Source organism: Cavia porcellus, unplaced genomic scaffold (assembly GCF_034190915.1).
Source record: "Cavia porcellus strain 051 isolate PalLab524CR breed Dunkin Hartley unplaced genomic scaffold, mCavPor4.1 scaffold_4, whole genome shotgun sequence".
NCBI lineage: Eukaryota > Metazoa > Chordata > Mammalia > Rodentia > Caviidae > Cavia > Cavia porcellus.
Genome location: NW_026947487.1, coordinates 66,638,316 through 66,663,621, shown reverse-complemented (window position 1 = coordinate 66,663,621; position 25,306 = coordinate 66,638,316). Strand labels below are relative to the sequence as shown.

Below are 25,306 nucleotides of genomic sequence, written 5' to 3'. Positions count from 1 at the left end.
AGTGCTGTGCACACAGTAGGTGGTAGATAAATACTGACATACAGAAGTGTTTATAGTTGAGGGCAATCTACATTCATTCATTCCTAACTTTACAATAAATACATCATTCATTGTGATAATGAAAGAAGATAGCTTTCTTATAGTATTTAGTATTTTCATAAAACATTGAAATGTTTGTTTAGAATAATTCTGCCTATTAGAATAATTTAGTTAGACCTATATGCCTTCCTTTTATATTCAAAGAAATACTAATTTTGAAAGACTCTATGCTATTTTTATGTTAACTCAGGCGACAAGTAGTACACGTATATACTGTGACCAAAAAAGAAACAAAACGAAAAAAAACACTCAGGAATTTTGAAGACTGAAAGTAAAAGTCAACATTGTTTTTTCTTTTCATTTTAAGAAGATTTTAAAAGAAAAATGGTCCCAATCTAAAAGTACCTGAACTTCCCTCTTATTTTTAATTTGGTATCTTAACTATGTACTTAATGTATTTTGTTTTGACCAAAATGACAAAACGTCTGCTTAAAGCATTGTCATGTAAGCCAATATAGGGTGTTTTAGGGAAATAGTCCTACTGTTGCACCAAAATCTTCTAACATTTAACATACAAATCAAAGTTGTGGTTTTATGTGTACAATAGCCATTCACAGCATTCCATGATCACAAAGGATATGCCAGAGTGAACCCTTAACCTATTGTTAAATGGGAGGTTATTTTCTAACAGAATCTATGAAATATCAGTATGGGCAATTTATATTCCCAAAACACTATAGTGGAAAGAAACACATTTTATACATGCATTATTGAGGTACATTAAAGTTGCTTTCCTAATACTGGATATTCAAAAAAGGCATTTTGGAATAAGCTTCAACATCAATCAGTCTTTCTTGTGATGCTCAGTTAAAAAATGTAACAGCAAACAGAACTGCTTGTCAACTGATTAAGAAACTTTGGTATATTCCAATAAACGAGGTTTATGAATATCTGCTTTATGGGATTTAATTTATGCATATGAACAACAAAAGGGCATTTTACTCTGACAGGAAGCAACATGTATTTTTAAAGTATAAACAAAAAGGACAAGTTTAATGCTTTGGGTCCAAATTATACTGTATCAGTTTATCAATGTAATGCTAATGCATCCATAAAACTAGAGCACTGGTGAATAATCTCATCAAATGTGGTATCTGCAAGAATTTGTTCTAAGGCTTAAGGTTCATTTTAGGGTCAAGACAACCATGCAGACCCTACAGCCTTAAGAGTAGCACCCATATAACAAAATCCCCATCATCATGAAATACAGAACTATAAATTTAGAAAGGTGAAAGCTATTCTGGATTTCTGCATCAGAGTCTTCTGCAATCCATTCTCAAGAACTCAGTTTACATGGAATCAAATAATATTTAGAAATAAAAGGCTTAGGTGGCTGAATTGGTTATTAGACCACAGAATTTGTTAGTTAGCTATTCTATTTTAATGCAACTATTATCAGAAAACTATTATTTTCCTTTTCTCAATACCTCTCTCAAAGGACAAGTTTAAGGTTTTTGTTCTGGAAAACTAGTATTTCTCAGAAAAGTAGAACCTACAGCTAAAGGAAATGATACCTTAAGTGCCAATTTCTCACAAAATGTGTAAAGGCTGTGATTATTTAAAATCACTATCTTAGCTTGTATTAAGCACAGGTTGTAACAATGTTCACCTTGATTAGGCACTTCAATTTCATTATTTAATGAAAATACTTTCTATTAAAATAATCAGACAGGGTGACTCCACTTCCAATGAAGATGAGCCCTTCCTAAGAGAATTAAGCTGGTGTTAAGTAAAATGAATCCTACTTCTATGCTAGTCTCACATTCATTGTTGTTATTCAGACGTTATGATTGCCAACTAATGTTCACTTTCTGTACAAGCAGCAAATTAGTAGTTTTCAGGGTCTGTAAAGGAGTTATTACTGCAGATCTCCAAGTATATTTTTCCATTTTTATAAAGCATTACTCATGATATATTAAACAAGAGGAAAGGAAAAAACTAATAGGAACCTTATAAACAGTGAAACCTTATAAACAGTGGGATATATAACTCCCCATTATATATTGCTTAAACAACTGAATTCATCAGGTGGCCATACCTGATTCACAAATGTGAAACATAGTCAGGACAAGGCTTGCTGTGTCTGTACTGCATGACATACACTGTGGACTGATGCCACCAATATAGCATCACTACTGCCAAGATATGCCATATTTGGTGACTTGATCCGAGGTAGTTTAGTTGTCCTGTAAGGGAGAGCAGAAAGAAATTAATATTGATTGCATTATTTTTCTATTAAAACACTTCTACTTTTGTCCTTGGGACTATGGTTTAACAGCAAACAAACAAACAAACAAAACTGTAAGTTTCAGTTCCTAAGAGTCACAGAAATTCAGACCTAGATGTTTAAAAAAGATGTTTGATTCATTGAGTACACAGGTAGATTTTAGGAACGGTATTATCAGTATGTGTTTAAAATCTAATTCCTTAATTTCAGGGATTTCACCTTTTGCCTCTGATGTCTCGTATCAGGTGGAATGGGAAAAAATTCTTGTATGACAGAGGCAAAAGAAACCAGTATTACAAATTGGACCGATTTAGCCTGAATCTGTGAGCTGATGCATACTGTGTTTAGACACGAATCTGTCAGGAGTATGTTTTGTTTTATGTTGATGTACAAGGAGAAAAAGCTCATCTGAATTTTATGCTTTCTAATGAAATACACTGCAAAATTCTGCAATTAGCAATGGGCTACTTGATAAGGTTGATTAGTGGACATACAACTTTGGAGAACAATTTAATTTCTCTTGTAGTTGTAGGTTAAATTCTAAGATCAGATAATTAACATGTTGGAAGCAGCCTGATTTTTCTCGGTAAATAAGAAAATACTGAGCTACAACAATGTAAGTGTACACTTTTTTCTCTTTTACTCTTTGTGCTTCTAATTTCTTACCAAGAATAATACTTAGTACAGAATAAGTTAAATCCTTATGGATTTTCTTCTTAACCTTTTTTGGAGACAGAGGGCATGGTCTCCTTTGACTACTAGTGAAATCGATAGTCCCATTTTTAGCAACAAAGAGAAATACAAATAAAATGGACTGTCTTGCAATACAAACAGGAGATATCCATTCAGTTCTAACCATGTACACCTTGGAGATACTTGGGCCCATCATTAGCACTGTGATATTTATGTATTTTTTAAAAAATTAATGAGCTGAATTTATGTTCTTAGGTTTAAATTTTTAAATTTCCCAGTACCCACTGTCTGCATGACCCACACCTCTCATACACTGAGAAGGTGCTTACCCTTCAACATGTAGAACTATCACTTTCAACCAGAAAGGCATCAGTTTTTATGGTCTTTACATCTTAACAGTTCTCAGGTATCTGCACTAAGCCCCACAGCTACAGGGAGCATGCTACAATTCAAGCTCATCTTGGAGAAACTTAAGTTGTATGTCAACTAATCATCCTTAGTTAAGCTCAACTTGGAGTTACTTAACATTTCAACTTTTATAGGTATTCAGTAGTTAAACAATTCTTAGCCTGTCATTTGAATATTTTAAGGCCTAAAAACACAACAGGCATAATGGCATAGTATGTTTTCAGGTTCAATTTTCAAAGTGACCAATGTCAGAATTTTTAAACGAATTGCTAATAATGTGATACAAAAAAATGTATTTTCCCAGAACTGCTTTTTGAGGAAAACTATGGTGTTGCCTTGAAAATGTGTGCCCCACTTATGTTCCTGAATTCTAGAGTTTATACCCTCAGGGTCTGTATTTCCATTTTTAAAGGTCAGCGGTGAAAACCTAAGCACAGAGGAACACCTGAGGACCCATTCTCCTTTTATTACATGCAACAAGTGGCACAATCCCATATCTAATTCTATGCACAAGTTACTCATAACCTAGGAAACCAGAAGGACAAGTTTGCAGTTTGTATTTCAGTCCTGAAAATTGAAAAAAAAAATCACTTTTTAGATATTCAATGTTATTCTTGATTCAAAAATAAAGCTTTCCTGGATCTGCATCATTCTGCCCTTTCTAAGCTACATTTTATACCAAATCAAAGGACACTAATATAGTAGTAATTGCTAGCATTGAATGTTTACTATTGGCTAGCAACCATACTGATTTTGTGTGCATTCTTCTATCTTTACAATGCCTACAGGAAAGAAATATCATCTCCATGTTTCAGACGAGGAATGTTATGATTTATAACTAGATGTCCCCACAAAGTTTAATGCACCAACAGGTGGGGCTTTTGAAAGGTGACTGGGTCATGGGGGCTTATAGCCGACTTGCTGTTAGCAGGTGGGAGGAGGTGGAGGAATGGGAGTGTAGCCTTGAAGGGTATGTGGCCTCCCTCAGCTCCCCCCTTCACATTCTCTGTTCTCTGTCAAAAGAGAAGCAGCTTTCTTCTGCCCAGGTCTACTTATACCACTTCTGCCTGAAACCAGCTGACCATGCAGGGACTGAAATATCTAACTAACTCTGGACCTAACATGTCAAAAGAAGTACATGCTTTGAAGAAAGAATGTTCATGCTACACTGTATCCTCTTTATTATTTTCCATCAGAATTTTTTTTCTCTGTATAAAAGGACAGAAAAATCTATCCTTTTGAATTTGAGTAACTAACTTATGAATATCTTGGGAAAGACTCAACAATTTTTTTCTTGGCTCTAGTGCCAGGAAGCAAAAGTGAAATTACAGATAAAAGAAATGAATAGTTACTTTTTTTTTTTGCTGACACAAAATATCTGATGCCCATGTTAAGGAAGGAAAGGTTTATTTAGCTCACATTCTGTAAAGGTTTCAGTTCATAATCTGCTGGTTTCAAGCTAGGGTGACTTGGCAGACACACAGTACAGAGGAGAAACAGTTCATGCTGGGCTGAAGTAGCAGAGCAATAAGAGATGACCATGACTTTTTCTGTTCCTCATATCTTATCCAGACTACACATGGTAGCAGTAGAACCAGAAACATGTTAATTATTTGATCTCCCTGGAATTTAACATATAACTACAAAGAGAAATTAAGTTATTCTCTGAAGTGGTATGTCAACTAATCACCCTTAGTTAAGCTCAAAAATCTTGAAATATGGCATAAGATGACAGTGGTTCCTGAAGATAAAATTCTGATATGAGTGCAGTGACCTTGATCTTAGCTTTGCACCATGAATCAATTCTAGCATTACACACTTTAGATCCAGTCAACTAAAAATAGCTCCACCTATGACTGCATGAGGCTTTCAGGCATATCTAGACACACGCTATAACATTCTGTCCCTGACTCCCCAACCACTCATGCACATCCTTTTATATAAAAGGCATTTAATCCATCTCCAGGAGTTGTCAATGTCCTAAGAGTTGCAGCACTGCTGAAAAGTCCAAGTCCAAAGTTTCTTCTAAGATTTAAGGCAAACTCTTAAGATGTGAGTCCCTGTACAAATGAAAAGGAAGTTAAAAACTTCCATCATTCAATGGCATAAGATAGACATTTCCATTCCAAAAGTTACAAATGGTGGGGGTATCAAGGAATGTTTGCCCCGGCAGGGCAAACATCAAATCCCATAGTTATATATCTACCATCGCCTGGAAATCTGTGGCAAGTTGTGAACTGCAAAGCCCTTGGGTGGCTCTATACCTATGTCTCATCTTGTAGTGGTACTCTCATGGCTTCTTTGGCTGGCTTTGCTTACTCCTGGCAGCATTCTTTGGACAATCCACTTCTTGCTTACTAAAATATTCTGGGGTCTGCACTGCACCTACAGCTTCACATACTTCCCTCACTAAGCACACTGCCTGACTTCCCAGGCCTTCTTCTGAAGTCTGGGTAGAAGCCTTCCTAACCCTACAACTCTTACATTCTCCATGTACCACGTGATTGATGCCAAGGTCTGCTGCCACCTGGAGCAGCCATGCTTCCTTCTCTTTTGGTTTGAGAGGTTGCATGCTGGGATCACTGAGCACTCTGAATCTAATCCAAAGGAACAGCTTCCCTATGCTACTACCATTCTGGAACATGGTTCTCTGAGGTTCTCTTTTCAATGCAAAGTTTTTCACTTTTGCAATTTTGAGGCTGCAAAGGGTGAAGTCCTGCTGCTTCATGTGATGCCTTCAGCCCATCTTTTATTGTCTCTTGTTCCTTCTTAGCAATCAAGATCTCCTCAGAGACAGGGATTTAGGTCAGTGGCATAAGTGCCTGCCTTGCAAGCACATAGTAGTGAGTTCGATCCCCGGTACAAAAAAAAAAAAAAAAAAAAAAAACCCAAAAACACAACAAAAAAACCCTCCCCTATTCTATCTTTGCAGTCCAGTTTTACTGAAGTCTCCTTTTAGCCAAATTCACATTTTAAATTATTCTGCGCTCATATCAGATTCCATCTTCAAGAACTAATGTCTTCTTATGCCATATTTCTATTTTAAGATTTTTGAACTTAACTAAGGTCGATTAGTTGACGTACAACTTTAGAGACAATTTAATTTCTCTTTGTAGTTGTATGTTAAATTCTAAGGAGATCAGGTAATTAACATGTTATTCTTGATTCTCAAAATAAACCTGGCTAAAAGTCCACAACATGAGCCATGCCACCTCAACATTAGACTCTCTTGAAATTTCGCCTGCCAGTTTAAGTAGTACTCCATCCTTAATCTTAGTTTCAGGGAGTATCTGGACATGAGCAAAATGTAGACAAACTTTCCTCCAAGGCATAACAAACGTCATCAGAATCCAAGAGCCAATGCAGTTCATCTTCCTGGAAGACATCTCTTGAGTCTGGCCTTTACCAGCAGCATTTCTATCAGCATTCTGCTCTTCCAAGCTCACCAGAATCTCCCATTAAGCACAGCCTGAGGCGTTCCAGCTCTACTTTTTCAGTTGGCATCTCCAAACCTTTCCTAGTTCTTCCCTTCCCACAAACCACTTTCCAAGGCTCCTAAACCACATGGCAAAGTACAGTCACACCAGTGATACCACTTTTCTGGTACCAAATTCTCCATGAGGCTTTGGGAGGAACACAAGCCATAAAGGGGGAGGAAAAGGGAAACTACTGCTTTATGATACCCCTTTTACCCCACTGACTCAGCTCACTGATAGGCTGACAGGAAAAGTTTGTGAAAGCTTTAAAAGATTTAAGTTTTAGATAATATTTGGGTATAGAAGCATTATTTTATAATTAAATATATTGAAAAAATAAATCTAAATTGATTCTCTGAAGCATTTATTTCAAGAATACATTTTGGAATAAAATTACAAAACCAGTGTAAGAGATACCCACCTGGAAAGTACCGTTCTGGAACTTTAGAAATGTAGAATAGGAAAGCAAGAAGAGCAATCACATACATCACAATTACACGGGATGCAAAGTCCTAAAAAGTAAAACATATTTTATACATATACGTATCTACAGATAGATAGATAGATATAGATATATTTACAGATTTTTCCTACTGTTACTGAATTCTCATCTTCCTATAAGTATAATGGTGGAGTCAAAAATTATTAAATTTTAACCATTTTATAAATACACTTCAGTAACCAAAGCTTTGTTAGCATTTCTTTTTTTTTTTTTAATCTTTTTTTTTTTTTTTTTTTTATCAGTACCAGGGATCGAACTCAGGACTGCCTGCTTGCAAGGTAGGTGCTGATGCCACTGAGCTAAATCCCCAGCCACTTTGTTAGCATTTCTTAAGAATGGAGCACAGCAGGTGTCCTTAACATTAGGTTTCTAAAGGAGCCAGAGTTTTAGCACTACAGAGGATCCTGAAGGTGTCCAATTCCTAGGGTAGAATGCATCTGGGAACAGTTATCAGCAATACAAGCAAAGAGATTAAACACCAACAACTTATGGCCAGGAAAGACCTAAACATTTCTGCCTAAGATAGAAACTTTTTCCAGTACCATTGATAAATGATCTTCTGGAGCACTACTATATGCAGCTCTCCATCGCACTGTTCAATGCTCTGCTGGAAAAGTTTTACTGGCCCTTGAGAAAATCAGCCAGTTATAACTTAAATGTAAGTTTTTAATTCTGGTTATAAATCTAATTTACCAAGAATTCATTTAAGGAATAAAAAGAATTTTTTTCTCTTCAAATACATGAGAATTTTCATAACTTCTTAAATTCTATAGTCTTTGATTTAATCAACTTCAGATTTCTTAACATTCTAGAAGTGATACAACAGTCTAGTGGTGATACGACAGCACATGTATTATTTGTTTTTAAGTCAAAAGATAATATTATGAGTTATTTTTTCTAAATGAAAACCTCAGTAGTCAGTGGTATTTAATTTTTGTTTGTGTATTTTTTCGTTTTGGTACCAGGGATCAAACTCATGACTTTACGCTTGCCAGTCAGTATTCAGTTTTAATTGCAATGTTGGTTGGTAGCTGGTGACAAATAAGTAGGCTTTGGGTTGTAGTTTGGGTACTCATCTCTAAAAGGTTTGCCATCACTGATCTAGAACATAACTTTACCTTTGATAAACCTCTCTTCTATATTTTGAAAATTATATATTAGAAAATTTCTCTGAAGTTTTCTTTGCTTTCCTCACTGAAATGATCTGTGCTCATATCAGAATTCTACCTCCAATAACCATTGTTTGATGCCATATTTCTATCTTAGGACTTTTGAACATGGAAATATCTCTTTTTTCTTCTAAATTTCTCTAAAATCCACTGAGAACAGGTATATTTTTTTTTTTTTGGTAGCGGGGATTGAACTCATGACCTTTTGACCTTGAGCTTGCCAGGTAGGCACTTACGCTGCTGAGCTAAATTCCTGGCCCCTTAGCAGATCTTGTCTTTTTGTCACTGTAAGTTTAAAAGGGATACGTTCACCATACCCAAAATGTTAATCATTTCTGTATCCACAACCAGTTACTCATTTCTGGTGAAAACTGAATTTAGGGTTTCATGGTCCCATTCTATTTTCTTACATTCAGGGAATCAAAAGTGCCAAAGGGGATGCTTTTCAGATAACAGAATCACTTATCTCCTTCATTTCCACCATCTCACCTTCTCTCAATTTCCTAATTTTTTTTTTTTTTTTGTCTTTTTCCTTTTATTTTATGAAGAAAATATTACCGCTGTTCTCATTCAGGCAGCCCACTGCCACCGAATGGCCTTTGTTCTCAGCAGCACACAAGTGCTTTTCACCAGGCTATTGCCAACTTACAGGAGAATGTAAGTCTGCGTTTAAAATTCTGCATTTCAGACAAGAGTCCCAGGGCAACAAGTAACAATTTTAGGTGATTTCTGTTCTTTGAAAGAAATATAGATGATTTCTGCCAGCTTTCTTAGCAAATTTACTTATGTTAAAAAATTTCCAATTTATTCTCTAACACATTTTTATAAGAATGTCTAAAAATGTATTTTTAATTCTCTTCTCAAGAATACTGACTGGGGGGGCTGGGGATTTAGCTTAGCGGCATAAGCGCCTGTTTTGCAAGCAGGCAGTCGTGAGTTCGATCCCTGGTACTGATAAAAAGGAAAAAGACAAAAAAAAAAAAGAATACTGACTGGGTTTGCGGAAGTTCTTCCTAATGCCTATCAGCTGTTCTCCCATAAAACTTGACTTTAACAGCTCTTTCCATGTTCCTCAGTTATTTCGCTTAGTGGGCTGCAATGCTTCCCTAGCCCCAGCTTCCATGACGATATTACTTTTGAATCTTTATTACAAATCTCAAATTGCTTCCTGAATTCCAGATTCATGTCTATTTTTACAGCCTATTCAGTATATACCTCAAACTCAATATGTAAAATAAAAAATCCTTTTCAACTTCCTATTTCTAGTTCTGTATTTTGGTTAGCATTGGCATTTTCAATAACCCAGCAGACAAAGCTAGAAACTTTGAAGTTCTCCTTTACAGATAAAGACTTAAGGTATTTACATACTAAGTTATTAGCAAAAAAATGTGTTATTTCACAGAAAGACATTCAGAAAGAAACTGTAGTGAGACTTTACTTCCACTTTTCAAAGATATGTTTATTATATAGCTGGGAAAATTATGGTGTTAATATACAGTGAAACAGAATCTCCTCACGGGACACAAACCCAGCCAGATGGGCTGGTTACAGCACTTTTCTGAAATAAATACGCTCCCCCTACCTGTACGATAGGAGCACCAACTCCTCCATTGAGCCAAACCCAGTGAAGAGTAGGGATCACCCCATAGCCAGACACAGAACAAAAGATGATAGAGCGGAGCCTCTGCCACTGCTGCGTGAGGTAACTGGGGTGAATCTGCGCGAAGAACACTGCGAGGATCATAGCGAGCACTGTGATCAAGTACACCTGCCGCCAATACTAAGAGGAAAGGAAATCAAATTTTAATTCTGCTATTCGCTGCAAGGGAAAGCAGAGATAATTCTGACCTCTACATTGCACATTCAAAACTGCTTGGCATTTTATTTCCAAGCAGGGTTATTGACCTTTCTTAAAAATATGTAATTTTATACAACAAAGACCACGTTTATTCCCACAAAAGCATCTCCTGAGTACTTCTGGTATGACAGGCACAATTTAAGTTCTGTAGATACAAAGTGGAATCACCCTCAGGGTAAACACATAGACTCCATAGTACAGAGGCAGACACAAGCATGCAATCACAACATCATGATATATGCTGTAACTGAGTTACAAACAAATGTTGTGGAACCACTGAAAAGGAGAACAATCAACTCTCCTTGGAGGAACTAAAAATTCTCCACAGTGGAGATGACATCTCAGCTAGGTCTTGAGGAAACTGTGAGATCATATGGGAAGATTTTGAGGAAAAGTATGAGCAAATGCCACAGGGAAGTGTGGAAAAGGGAGGGTGAATGGCAGATGAGGTGACACTAAAGATGTCAGTTATGAAGAATGACAAGAATCTTTAACAATGGGGTGATGCAGCCACTTTTCAAATTGACTTATTAGAAAGATAACTCTGTCATCAGTATAGAGAAGAGGTACTAAGAAACAATGGAGTAGCTGACAATGGAATAGTCAAAGAGAAAATAAGGCTTGGATTCTGTTGAAGAATACAAACGTGAGCACTAGCTGCAGAAGGTCATTTCCATGGCTGACTAATTGTAAACAAGGGCTGGAGAGAAAAGTTCAACTTTTTTAGCCTCAAGGCCATGTAAACATTAATGAAGCAAATGAACAAAAACCACCAGATTTTTTGGGAAGGGGATATATGTGATGGGGGAAGAGGCCAAGGAGCATGATGGAATATTCACTTAAAAACATTAACTCTTGAAGGGTTTACAAGACATTCGGATACCTAAATGAGCAACTGAAAAGCATCACAGAGGGCAAGTGTTCATATATTGTGCTCCAACGACTTATGTGGAACTATTCACTTTCTGGACTTGCATGTTGGATGGTTGGTTTGGTGTGTACCCAAATGTACTCACTCCTTGATCAAGGGTACACAGCTTTCAGTCCCGTTTTGCAAGGTGAAGAGACCACTGAAGCAACCGAACACTTGGAAATGATCAGAAGCCAGAGAGAAACAAATTTTCCTTTTAAGACAATGGACTATATTTTAGCTCCAGTAGTTTCCTTCTTTTTTCTAGTTTTTCTGATGAGTGTCCTACTTTGATGTTTAGAAAGAGGTAAACAGAAAATAGTTACAGAGAATTATAGACTAGGATAAGTAAACAATTCAAATACTACCTGACGCCCTTACAAGCTCATAGTTATCAGCAGCTTGCCTATAATTTTTCAAAAGATTTAGTGTTTCATGCAAAATGAGTAACTTATAAAAGCTTGGTAGATAGGAAGAGTTTACTAAAATCAAATCAAGTTACAAAAAAGTTAATTATATATATATTTAATTATATTCTTTTGTTCTGTCTCAAAGTAATCAGGCTTTAAAAGCAAATAGCCCGTGCTTAAATGGATATAATTAATAATGCTCATACAGTCAAATCTAACTTCTGACTTTTATCTCTGCTAGTTTTGTGTAACAGATATGTTAAGTTTCCCGTGTCACTATGTAGAGACAAGGGTCCTATGGAAGAATCCCAAATATTCCTAAGAATCCTGTGCTGTAGCTAATCTTCCCAAGAGGCCATGGCTTAATGACTATGTGCCATACAGGTGGAGGGAGGTTTGGTCAGGACAGGCTCCATTCCTTGCGAAAATGAAGGTTAGGGATACTGCTTCTGAGGGAGAAATATATTCTTGGCTTTGAAAAGGAAGTAATTAAAAGGACAAAAGAAAAAAATCAAAGAACATGGTAGAAAAGCAGGAGGTAAAAAAGAAGATGGTCTTTCTGAACAGGAGAGCTTGAAATGTATGGAGTCCAAGGGATGATTGGATGATTTAGTTTGTCTTCTGGCCAGAACAGATGATGGGTTAAGGATTTTATTCCACAAGGTTTGGTTAGCCAACATTGTTAGGTTACATGTCATGTTGTCTAATCAAAGTGCCACAAATGTTGCTTTGCATAAGGCAATACCTTGGTGGTGTGAGGGGGAACAGAGCTAATTCAGAACTGAGAATAGATACCTTTCTTAATGACACTCTTTACCTGTCTGGTCTGTCTCTAGGACTCATACCAAATATAAGACTGAGGAAAGGAGAATATATTTCTCAAAGAAAAATATGAGTCAATACATGCATACAACTTTTTTTTTAACTGAGAGAAGTCAAGTTTGAGAAGGAAAGTGCAAAGCAGTAGCCAACTTCACAAGTTTATCAGATGTTAACTTTAACTTCAATTCTATAAACACAAAAATGAAGATGTGTAATATGCATATCTGAGGACCACATAGACACAAGAATTTAGTAGAAACACTAATAACTCAGTGCCTACATTGAGTTTTGGAAATAATCATACCTTTCAGAGCTGGGTGTGGTGGTGTACACCTGTAATCCTAGCACTCAGGAGACTGAGGCAGGAGGATCACCACAAGTTTGAGTCCAGCTTGGTCTACATAGTAAGCCCAGGCCAGTCTGAACTGTATAGTGAGACTTTGCCTCAAAAACAACAACAAAAACAAACAACAAAAAATGAAAGCAAAAAACCCTATACTTTTCAATGAAAAATTAGTAAAATAAGAATAGAACTAAATAGAAGTTACAGATCACAAAGCCATTTGGGAAAAAATAAGTTTAAGCACATATATGACTCTCCTGTTTCTTCTGTTAGATAATTATGTACTTATTCAGAAATTCAAAGGAAACACTGTAAAAAAAAAAAATCCAAGACCTATATGAAAGGCAGAATGTGAAATATTTGGAGCTAGGAGACTAGCTCAGGGTATAGCACTTGTATAGAATGGGAGAGGTCTAATCCCCATTATCTCAGAGAGAGAGACAGACAGACAGACACACACACACACACACAGAATATAAATGAATGAGGTGAAATGTTTAAGCTACTTACATTATTACAATAAAAGGCATAAAATACTCCTGAGACATAGCAGCCTAGAATTCCAATAGAAATTCCTGCATAATCTAATGCCATCCATCTTCGACAGGTTTTTTCTGACCGATGGCAAGAAAAAAGATGATAACCCACAGAGCAAAGCATACAGACCTATGGAAAATAAAAACAAATCTTAATAAGGCGAAACAAAAAGAAATCAAAACAATTCATGCACAAGTTCAAACTATTGCTCAGGTAGCTAAGAACTGTCATGTCTTTCCAGGTATGTTCACTGTGTATGTCAACACCTGTAATACACAAGGCAGCAAACACATAGCTTTTAAAATCAATAAAATGGTCTCATACTATACATTGTTTCTCCATTTGCTTTTTTTTTTTACCCAAGACTTTCTGTGTCCATATGAGATACACTGTGGAGTTTTAAGTTCTAAGATAAACATGACTCTTTGAAAAAATAATCATGACTGATTTTGTATGGCTGCAATAGTGAACAGCAAGCTAACAGGATCCAATCAGTTGCTACGATCACTGAAAAGGCTTCTCTGGCAGATTCTCTCTAGCCATCAAGCATTTGCTATATGTCATTCACTGGGGGATAAGAAGATGAAACCTTTATTCTTGAAGAGATTTTTGAGAAACAAGTAGACAAGAAGTGCTGTACAAAGTCCTACAGAGGTGAGTACACAGCATAATTAGAAAACAGAGGAGGGAGGGTGCATGCTGTGTGAATGCATGTGGATGTCTAGGGGTGGCAGTGTTGGAGAAAAAGAGCATCACAGAGGGGCTGCTGCCTGAGCTGGATCTTAAAGTTCACCTGGCACTCATGAGGGACACAAAACTGGTGTTCACAGATTTACAGGGATTGGGAAGTTTCCACAAAGAAAACTACCATAATAAAAAGTAGAGAACCATTGAAGAATGTCATGTGTCTTTCTTCATACATTTCCTACACATGACAAAGTTTTAACTTCAGTTTGAATGGCCAGGTATGATAGTACTGAAATTTGAAGACATCCTTCCAAAGATGTGGACTAGTCAGGCTGAAGTAGAACGTTACAGAAACAGCACTGTGGAGCAAGGACAAGAGCCAGTGACAGTGGAGGAGGAAAAATGGGGCAGTACACAATATGAAGTAGCCCCAACTGATTAATATTTTGTAAAGCAGCTGCTAAGTAGAAATCTAGTCATTTTACATTCTGTTCATTAAACAAGCCTAACCAGTTACTACAGACTCAACATCGGTGTTCAGTGGCAAAGTACTTAGTCATACTTTATTTCTTCATCCACCTCAAATCTTATTGGTCCGTGGCTTTTTGGCTAATAAGCTAGAAATTGGAATTAATGGGCCCATCAGACATAATTCTAAGTAGCTTGACTGTTTTCCTGGATTATCCTTGTGGTGAACTGCCATAAATCTGGAGAGTATATGGCATACATTCTGACAAGGAAAGATCTCATTGTCACAGTGTTGGATGATACAAGATCCAGTTATGAAATAGGAAATGACTTTTACTTCCATAAACTTTTTGTTGGCTTGCATGTTGATCTGAGTATACAGTATAGTAATAATAAGAAGTAATAATGAAGCTCATTTCATTGTGTAAAGGAAAGCAAAAGAGGAAAGAGAAAAACTATATTTTCAAAGGAAATAATGTTAACCGACAATTCTATATTTTAAAAAAAGTTAACATGGTGTGCCATATTTAGAAAAATGTGTGTTATTCCTGGAGTTCCTTAAAAGATGAAAAGTCTTAAATTGAGTATATTTCAGATATAACAGAAAGTTTCTTTCTATGGAATGTCTTTCCACTTCGGTACACAGATAATTATAGCATTATATCCTACATCTAATTACCTGACTTAACCACAGCCTCTCTCTCTAGCCTTAGCTTTCTCCATTCTCCCAGGATTCAACCATAATGGTTAACACCTGCAGGTCCAGAAAATGCTATTTTTGGGGGATGGGGGTATCGCAGATTGAACTCACAACCTTGTGCTTGCCAAGCAGGCACTTATGCCTCTGAACTAAATCCCTGGCCCCTAAATGCTATATGTTTTCTGGGCTGTTACACAATTGTTTTTTCTGCCAGTGTCCTGCCTCATTCTCTCTTCTGTTCTCAAAGGATCAGTTGACTTTCATAGCATGTTGGTTCTGTTCAACAATGTATAACTGCTGTTTAGTCTAGGGCCTTGAAATATGTAAAAGGTAATCAATAACTATTGAACTTAATTATTAATAACACGAACTAACCTTAGAGAAAGACATTCTCAGGATTCTATTCCTCAAAATAGATCAACTGTGAAAAGATCCAAAGTTGCTGACTTACATCCTACTACTCAGAATGCACTCTACTAATCCAAGGTTGGGAAGAAAGTACTAGCACACAGAGTGGGTCTCTTACAAATCAATATTAATGAACACACAGTTTACCAGGCTACTTGCTTCTCTAAGAATCTGGAAAACTTGAGTGAGTAAGATACAACTTCATTAGAATAAAAAGAAAAGTGGTCTTTTTAAGTAGGAAAAATTGTATTCATTTGTCCAGAGGAGGCCAGCCTGTACAGCATGTAACAGAAAGATCCTAAGGGTAATAGTGAAGAGACTAGGACCTTAATGTCCACCTGAATAGTTTAACACTTGGGCCTGTTTCCTTATGTGCAGTTATAATAATTAGTTACCTCTTTTTAATTTTACTATACATTGTTAGACCAAAATGGAAATTAGTATGTATTCTCTGAACTAACATCATCTGTTGCAGGTGGCAAAAGGCAAAGGACAGGCCTAAGGATAGAGGAAAAGACAAGAGATTCTCCAACTAGATAGATGATATTCACACAACTGACAGTAGAATACAAACCAGTTTTTACTTAGTATTAATGAACATTAATAGTATCTTATGAGATAGGAGGATCACAAGACCATGTCTTGCCTGGCAACTTGTCAAATCCCTGTCTCCAAATAAAAAGTGAGCTGGGGGTATACTTCTCAGTAGTGCATCCCTGGGTTCAGTCCCTAGTGCCACACAGATATACACCACACACAAAAGGAAGACTATCTTATCTTAGTCTGTATTAACATATATCTAAAAATGTAACTCTAAAGAAATTGACTCATTTTCCTTGTAAAACTAGAGACAGATTCTAAGAGATTTTTGGTTCTAATCAACACAAAAAGTAAATCTCAGAAATACAATTTAAGAAGCATTAAATTTTTTTCTAATGAAAAAATACTATATATTCAAATAAATTTAAATTTTTTCCAGTAACTGGAACTTTTAAAATGGAAGATGGTTTTGATGTGTTTCTTGACCTTTCAGGCCCAAAGTTTGAATCTGAATAAAATGATGGAGGTCTGAAATTTCATGATGCGATGAAAACATTCTCTGTGTGGCTGATTCACAGTTTACCTCTCCCACTGAGCAGCAGCAGGCTAACTGCAAGGAGTAAGGGTCTGTGTCTGTGATGAGGAAGGGGACCAAAACTTATCATTTGTTATTTTTGTCTGTGTGCCTTGTATTTAAAAAAAAATTTTTTTAAAGAAGTCAACAGGACTGTGGCCCACATTTATTTTCTGCTTTAAGATAATCTATTTGAAAGACTATACATGTAACTTTTAAGGGTGTTTTTCCAGGCCCCTGAAAAAAAATACAAATGCCAAAGGAACTAGACAAAGGTAGGAAGGAATAGAAACAAAGTACTTGAAACCATGAAACTATAAAAGGATGAAAGGAAATTAACATTAAAATAATATAGCTAAAGATCAATGGCAATAAAACGAGATGTAAAAATAGTAAAATAAAGGTTGCATGGAAATAATGAATGCAAAAATCACAGATATATTGTAATTAGGAAAAAGATAAATCTTGCAAAACAGGTTTTAAGTAGGCAGTAGTGATTTACTTGGCTAAAGTATAGAGTACAGACATTATTGGCCAATGTTAATAGTAAAACAGAGATGTCTTAAACGATAAAGAGGAATTAATTTTTAAAAAATTTTTAAAACTTAGATTTCAAATATATTATAATAACATCCAAATACATGTTAATAGATCTTCTTTAGGTGTTTATGTTATGAAAGCAAATAAACTAACACACAGTACATGTCACTGTGGGGCCTCTTTGGAGCAATGGGTCTGAAGTGAAGTCACCAGTCCCTGCCTGTCTGACAAAAGTTCTCTTTCCCAGTAATGTGTTTGTGAAATGACTCACCTGGAAGCAGAAAAGACAAATAGAACAAATTACAAAATCTTCTCTGGACGCACTTGCCGAAGGTAATACAGACGTCATGTCATATATTCCCAGGGTGAAGAAGAGAAAGAAACCCAGCAAATGACTCCAGATGTTTACCGTCTCATTAGATAAAATAAACAAACTGGAAAGTAAACAAATATGCAGCTCAGATTCACACTGGCTGTTAACATTCAAAGGTTAGGGACAACTTTGGGAGTTATCTAACACTTTCCACTTTAAGGACTTAACTCTACCTCTGCCATTTTAAGTTTGTCATAACAATTATTTAAATTTTGCCGCATCTTCACCAATCCTGGGCTTTTAGAGCTTTTACTACACTCAATTTTATTATGTTTTCTTCCTTCTAGTAAGTTATTAACATATAAATTACACTACATCCTTTGCCTATTACCTTCGCAACCATATTTAGAACACAATTTTTCTTTTTTTTATCAGACCGCCTGCTTGCAAGACAGGTGCTTATGCTGCTGAGCTAAATCCCCAGCCCAAAACACAATTTTTAAAAGCAAAGTGTCTTGTTCAGATTATTTGCCAAATATCTACAGAAACGAGTGTGCAGATAAAAATTGAATCAGCTAGAACACTATTAATAATAGGTATGTAAAAAGCTGTTCAGTGCAGTTAGGAACAAACTTTAAATATCATTCCAACCATTTAATAAATATAAGTGGTTTCCATGTAGTTTCCACATAGCATGAGTTTATCTTTTTTAGGAACAAAGATAAAGTTTTAATATGGGTTCTATTTGCTTTTTATTGGTGTTGGTGTTGTTTTTTTAATTCCTGGCCTAAGTGGTTTTAGCAGCACATGTTGGTGGAGGAGTACACTATACCCACTAGACATCCCTCTCACTTTCCCCTCCTCTGGGCCACAAATTAGCTTTGCAGTCACAAGCAAGTCACATAACCTCTCTGCACTTCAGGTTCTCCATCTGTAAATAAAGTAGCAGATACTATAGGATCAGATACTACATCAACTTCCAGCTACTCTAATTTTGTGAAATGGGTTTCAGATGTGGAGAGTACTCATCTGACTTGCAAGAAGATGACTAAAGATTAAAATACTCTTGCAGTTTTTTAGCAAAATCTAATCTTTTTGCTAAAAGTAAGGTTTTGATGGTCATTGATTCAGAAACCCTTCTCAGTAAGCACTAAGGCATAACTGTAAGCTGAGTAAGCAGCAGCCACTGTGGTTGTAATTTTCCAATTTTTGTAAGTGATAAACACAGCAAGGTCTCAATCCATCAAATGATCAAGAATAAAGTTAATTTTGTTTATTTTATACAACATCAAGTATAAAGATCACTTAAAATGGGGAGAGTGCAGGGATGCTCCAGAAACATCTAACTACAGAATTGTTTTTGATAACAGTACTATGCTCTGCCTGCTGCCTTACAACTTTTCATTTGTGAAACCCAGTATCATCTGATTACTGGAACACAATTTTCCCATGTTCCAACTATTAAAGTATTGGCAAAACTATTAGAATATATAATATCTTCCTTGTTTCCAAAATCTGGCTTGATCACTCTTGAAAGCTAAAAGAAAAGACAGCAAAGGCTGAAACTGGAAAAGATAAAGCTGGCAGGAAAAGCACTTGGAAAACTACACCTAATAAAAGATCTACTTATTGTATTTTGAAAAGACACGCCACACTTTCTTTGGTCTTGAAATCAATAATCATGTTCATTATCATCATTAGTTCATTGATAACTGCAATTGTTTACTGAGTGCTTATTAAGTACCAGGCCCTGTGTAGTATTTTACATAAGTAATCTCACCTGATGCTATCCATTTAGTCTGACATTGTAATTAACTTCATTTTTATACGGGAAGAAAATAAGACTCAAAGAGGTTAACTTTTCCACAAGGTCCTCCAGTTATTAAGTGGAAGAGATATTGAATATTTAAGTCTTTTTGACTCAAGATCTAATGCTTTATATTTCTCATGCCATGTGATTTAAAAAGCAGAGGTCCACTGCAAGGTGGGTATAACACAACTAAGGCAATTACCGCATGCCCTATCCCTGCTAACTCCACACACACAGAAGGGCCCAGCTCTGATTTTTTGTGTTACTCATGCACAAGGAGGTTCTGAAGTGTGAAGCAGTAATTAGGATTCAGATTGTGAAGTCCTATTGGCCAGTCATTCAAACAACATGGATGGACAGTGATTCTGCCTTATGATTGTGTGTCACAAGCAGGACAAAAGGAAATAAAGATGGGGAAAGACCATACTGAAAGAAATTCAAAAATCAGACATGTGGATACTGCCTGAGTGGTTCAAAACACATATTCTAGGAGTGTGATTTGCTACCACAGTTACCTGGAACGCTATAGCTTGTGTCTTAATTCTCCTGAGTGGGGCTCTGTATTCAGTACACGCAGTGAGTTTCGATAGAAAGTTATTCTACAGTAGAATAGCAATTTATCAGATCTGTGTTTTTAAACACAGGCTTTCAAAGGAATCTAGTTTTAAAATTTTAGAACAAAAAAAAGAAATTCCTTTCTTAGAGATCTTCAAAGGTGCCACAGTGGAGGCTGAGAGCAGTGCCCGTTACAGCTCTCTTTGCTAAGCGTTTTTTCTACATAGCATTTTCCACAATGGCTATTATGTAATATGCAATTATCTCTTTAATGTTTGTCATCCAGGCTAAACTGTAGCACCTTCATGAGAACAAAGGCTATGCCAGCTCTTTTCTGCAGGATCTGGTACAATGCTTAGTACCTAGCAAGGGCTTCATAAGGATCTGTTAAATGAATGAATCTGGGCTTTTTAAGTATATATGTATGGCAATGTGAACTGTTTCATTTAGCTGGCCCAAAGCACCCGAATTCCCACAGGGCTGCTCTGAACACAAACAATGCTTAGGTGTGCACAGGGCAAGTAATGATCAACCACTGTCAGCGGGTTGATTCCAACGTGTATCCCATTGGGCACAAGAGAAATAAAGGATGCAAAAGCACTATGTAAACGTCAAAGCCCAAAGGACAGTTGGCAATTATGAACACTGTTACTATCATGATTATTCCGCTGACCAAACACCTCGGAAGGGAGACAGGTGGGGAGACGAAAAGGACCGAAGGTGGCGAAGGAACGCAAGCGCGGGCGAAGCGGAGAGCAGCGGGAGACCAGGCAGAGGCGCCGGGCCAAGCGGCCGGACCGTACCTTTTGATGCAGAGCCTGGAGGGCAGGTAGGCCCGATAACCGTCGGTGATGTACGGGTTGTCCTTGAGGGACACGGGGATCTGCTCGTAGGTGTAGAGGCGAATGCCGCGGGGCACCAGGACCGGCCAGTATTGATAGCTGCCCAGCTCGATGTAGTGTGCGCTCTTCAGCAGCTTCTGATGCATCCTTCCCGGCCACCGCCGCTCCCCGCCGGGAGCCTGCCCAGGCCCCGGCCCCCCGGGGAGGGGGCTTCGCCGCAGGAGCCCCCGTCCCGGAGCCCGCGAACGCGTGCAAGGACCCGCGGCCGCTCAGCTCGGCCAGGCCGGGCTCGCAAACCGGCCGTCACCTACTTCAGCACCCGGGCCACAGCTCCGTCGCAGATCTCTGTGACGTCAGCACGCCGCGCGGCCTCGCCCCCTCCGCGCGGCCTAGCTCCTAGGGCAACCTGCCAGTCGTACGCATGCGCAAATCAGCTGCGTGTCGGGTCCGCGGAGTGTAGTCTTTTCACCTGGGAGCGCTGTTTGTGGGGGACACTGCAAGTAATGTTTTTCTCTTTCTCCTTTTAAGTAGAGACTGCACTTGCTACATTTTGAAATAGCAAGAGGAAAAGAAGTAACAAAAATAATGGCTAAAGCTAACTCACTACCGGTTGCTTTGTGCTTGGAATTACGCACTTAGGAAAGGAACTTCGAGGTTTTTGTAGTCGACAGCCATATTCATTTATTTATATTATTAATATTCTTAGGTTAGTGTATTAGTGTGATACAAAACAGCTGCATTCATCTGGGGGGATTGGCACAGCTACATATCACAAATCGATCATTTTTCTTTCTCTTCCCCGGATCTCCCGGCTCCACAGCGTCTACCTCCCTGTTTCCCACCATCTCTTTTATTTTGCGGTTAACATAAATGTATATTTTCTTATATTAGAGAGTCTGTACAATAGTTAACCTACTGTGTTTTCTTTCACTTAGCATTATGGTCTCGAGAGCCGCCCATTTTCCCATACACGACTCGAATGTACCCTTTTGGACTACACCCGGTTTTTAGGTGCTGTTGGTGATAGAGGAGGCCTGAGGTGCCTGGAAGGTAAACCAGAAGCCAGCGCTGCAGAACTAGAAAGCAAGCCCCTGCATGTTCAAAACACACACACCCGTTGTGTGTTCTTACGGGTGTGAAGTGGGCCTCCCCCTCACCATGGAACCAAATGGAGATACGGTGATGTGGTGAGGGCTGTCGTCCAAATTCCATCTTGCTGAGGTTCCAGGGGCAAAAAAAAAAAAAAAAAAAATAATAATAATAATAATAATAATAATACATGGGATTCCTGGGAGGGATCAAATTAATAAACTCACATGACATTTAGAAAAGTGCCTGGCATGTTTTCAAGCACTCAGCAAATGTCAATTTCAGAGTTCAGGGAAAACTACGATTACTAGAGAAAACTGGAATAACAAACTGAGATATAGTCTAAGTGGACTTAAAATCCATTTTAAGGAAGAAAGATGTATTCTATAAGCCATGAAACTTAAAAAATAAGAGCTTTCCACGTGCCTAGTACTATCTGTGCTGAAGGTTTCTGTATATAGGGATATACTGCTACCTAGTGGAAGATCATGTCTGAGCGTGACTGCTGCTACTCGTATACACACTCCTTGTGGGAGGGAGGTGATTTCTGCATGATGTCACATGATACTATGTTGTGGTCACCACTGACCCAAAGGAGCATCGGTGGCCCATGAGATGTGCAAACACTAATTCCCTTAAAGAATAATAGTAATTAGTTTGACCAATCAAGATCTTTCCTGAGTCTTTGAACTGGAAGAGAATCTGTAGGCTAGTATTTGAAACAAGTGGAAAAATTCCCAAAGATTATTACATATAAAGTAACTGAGCTACGGTAATGGTGGGACACTAGAGTGAAGAAGCAAAAATGAAAGCAGTCTGATCACAAATGTACTCATGAAGTCTGTTGCAGCGTGACTCCTTGATTGATTCAATAACTTAAAACTCATTGCAACTTTCCCTAGTCCATTTAATTTTAAGCTTTCCTCAAGAAAAAAACAAAAAACAAAAACTAAGCACTGTTTAACACCAAACACTTAAAAGTTGTCTATGAAATTCATGGATAAATATGAAAAGACAGATACAGCAATGGTCTATGCCTGATTTTAGAGAAAGAAAAAGGTCCATAAGTAAAAATGTATTAAACATGGAAAGAGGTTTTCCACTCAGGTCTGTAAGACAAAAAGCAAGAGCAGCACTGCTTTAGGGGTATTCTATAGATGGTAGCATAAACATGAGGGGCAGAAGCTCCACAGGAAACTCCCTGAGGCCCTTAGAGGGCTCTGGGAATTTAGTCATAGTGCTTGACAAAGTCCTAATGAAAGTGTAACACCAAATGTGGCACCAGGTAATATTTGAGTACCAGTTGACAGATGCGGATCAACAGTGGCACTGGCAAGAGACCGTGGTCTGTCTTGAAATGGCACTATAAGGAACTGAACTGTCTATGTGAGATGATAGGAAAGTAGCAGCACCATACAATGCACACCTGTGAGCTATCTGACTTCGGATGTGCTTCACGTGGTAGTGGGATAGGAGGGAGTTCTCCAGGACCTGGAAGGCTACTTCCCCACATGGGAACAACTGCCAGATAAATCTGGAGTTTTCATGCTGTGAGTGGTCATATGAGGACTGTAGAAACTTCACTGTGCCTCATTTTACAGGTCGAATTTCAGTGACGCTGGATGGAAAGACATTGGGGCTGGATGCAGAATTTGAGAAAGATGTTTCCTTCCATTTTGTTATCATTTTACTTTTATACAACTAATGATGTTGGAGTATACTTTTGGGTATTAAAACAGACTCAACAGTAGAACTTTACATTTATTCAATTCTGTGTTACAGTCATTTTCCTAAACACTTAGAAAAAAAAGATGAATAAGACATCTTTTGGACAGTCATCTTTATATGTCTCAGTGGGGCTCATTTTTGATCACTTTCTTATGAAATTCTTATTTTTCTTTTTAACTTTTGGAACCACTCTGACATGTGTGATTTTCCCTTCTCTCTCTGTCCCATCCATATAAGGGACTTTGATAGGTGATATTTTTCCTAGGAATGCTTTTCATCTTTCTTTTTTTCTCTCTCTCTCTTTCTTTCTTTCTGAGACAGGGTCTTACTCTGTAATTTAGGCAGGCTTTGAATTCACTATGTAGCCCAGGCTGGCCTTGAACTTGGGGCAGTTCTCCTGCCTCAGCCTCCTGATATCTGGGATTACAGTTGTGTGCCACCATGCCTGGCCAGGATTCTTTCGTTAGTTTTTAAAACTCTATTTATACCAGTATATTTTCATGGCTTCACTTATTGTCATTAGGGAGGTGACTCTTAAAACAGTACTGTCAGGCCAAATATCTTGTGCATCTAGATTCATATAAAAAGCTAAACACAAACTGAAATATCAAAGTTGGGTCTTTTAGCCAGTTATAGTGATCACCATGTGTTCCAGGCCAACTGGAGATATAAAGTGAGTTCAAGTTCAGACTGAACAATGTCGTGAGACCCTATGTCAAAAAACAAAAATGAAACAAACCTCTGAAAAGGGTCTTTTCTCTTTCCATTCTCACCTACACATCTAGAACTAGAATTCAGTATCTTTTCCATTTTTAACTTCCATTTTGTTGCTTGTCTCATGGCAATCTAATCTCTATTTTGCTGTATTGAAAATTCTTTTGCCAATAATGCTAAACTCAATTGATCCTTAAAAAGAAAAAGACTTCATTGTAAAATGAAATTAAAGTATCAGCCACAACAAAATAGAACTTCGCCAGTCACCCCAGTCTTCCCTTGTGTTTCCATAATAAGTCTCCACTTCTTCCAAAAGTAGAGACCTATAGGAAGAATGATAAATAGCAGAGAAAAAGCCTTCCTGAGAGTCGTTTTTCCAGACACTAAAATATAGGCTTATGAGAAAGACAAAGAGGGAAGTGGATCCCTGGACTCAGGAAGGATCTAAAGCAAAATTGAAGCCCACAGAGTGAGTGAAGAGAGTAACTGAAATACAGAAGCCATTGGTGCCTTTTCCCTGGGTCCCCCTTCTCCCTGACTCACTGCATGGGAGCTGCAGTTCAAATCTGTGGATATGTGGTGACTGCTGGCAACACCAGAGGTCTCCACGGAGAGATGCAACAGTGGAAGGGAGCAGTGTTTATGAAGGACTGCACTAGCTGGGATGAGTGCTGTGTGATTGGTCATCCCATGGGAGAGAGATTGCCTGGGTGCCACTCTGCAGTGGGTCCAACTGAGCTTGAACTCAGAACAACTGCTAGGTCCATCTAGTGGCTCCCAGCTCAAACCCTCAGTAGGTATGATGAGGGCGGTAGGCTGAATGGGTCTGGTATAAGCTTCATGGCCAGAACACAGTCTGAGCTTCAGGGGAGATGAAGACACAG

General features: G+C 37.8%; 1 protein-coding gene across 3 annotated transcripts in view; it reads right to left on the bottom strand.

The window, feature by feature from the left end:
• The window catches only part of Paqr3 (progestin and adipoQ receptor family member 3), a 30,835-nt gene extending 9,592 nt beyond the window's left edge, over positions 1-21,243 (bottom strand). For 2 of the 3 annotated variants that reach the window (XR_010046941.1, XM_003477654.5), the window contains exons 1-6: positions 20,853-21,242; positions 17,643-17,805; positions 13,428-13,583; positions 10,157-10,354; positions 7,325-7,415; positions 2,138-2,285 (exon numbers count right to left, since the gene is read on the bottom strand). Coding sequence is in view for 2 of the 3 variants with exons in the window: in XM_003477654.5 (XP_003477702.3) it covers positions 2,143-2,285; positions 7,325-7,415; positions 10,157-10,354; positions 13,428-13,583; positions 17,643-17,805; positions 20,853-21,037 (936 nt within the window). In the remaining variant the exon portion in view is untranslated. Of the gene's footprint in view, positions 1-2,137; positions 2,286-4,817; positions 5,488-7,324; positions 7,416-10,156; positions 10,355-13,427; positions 13,584-17,642; positions 17,806-20,852 lie in introns of those variants that run through there. The other variant, XM_063247215.1, reaches the window with a different exon arrangement.
• Positions 21,244-25,306: the final 4,063 nt, after the last annotated feature.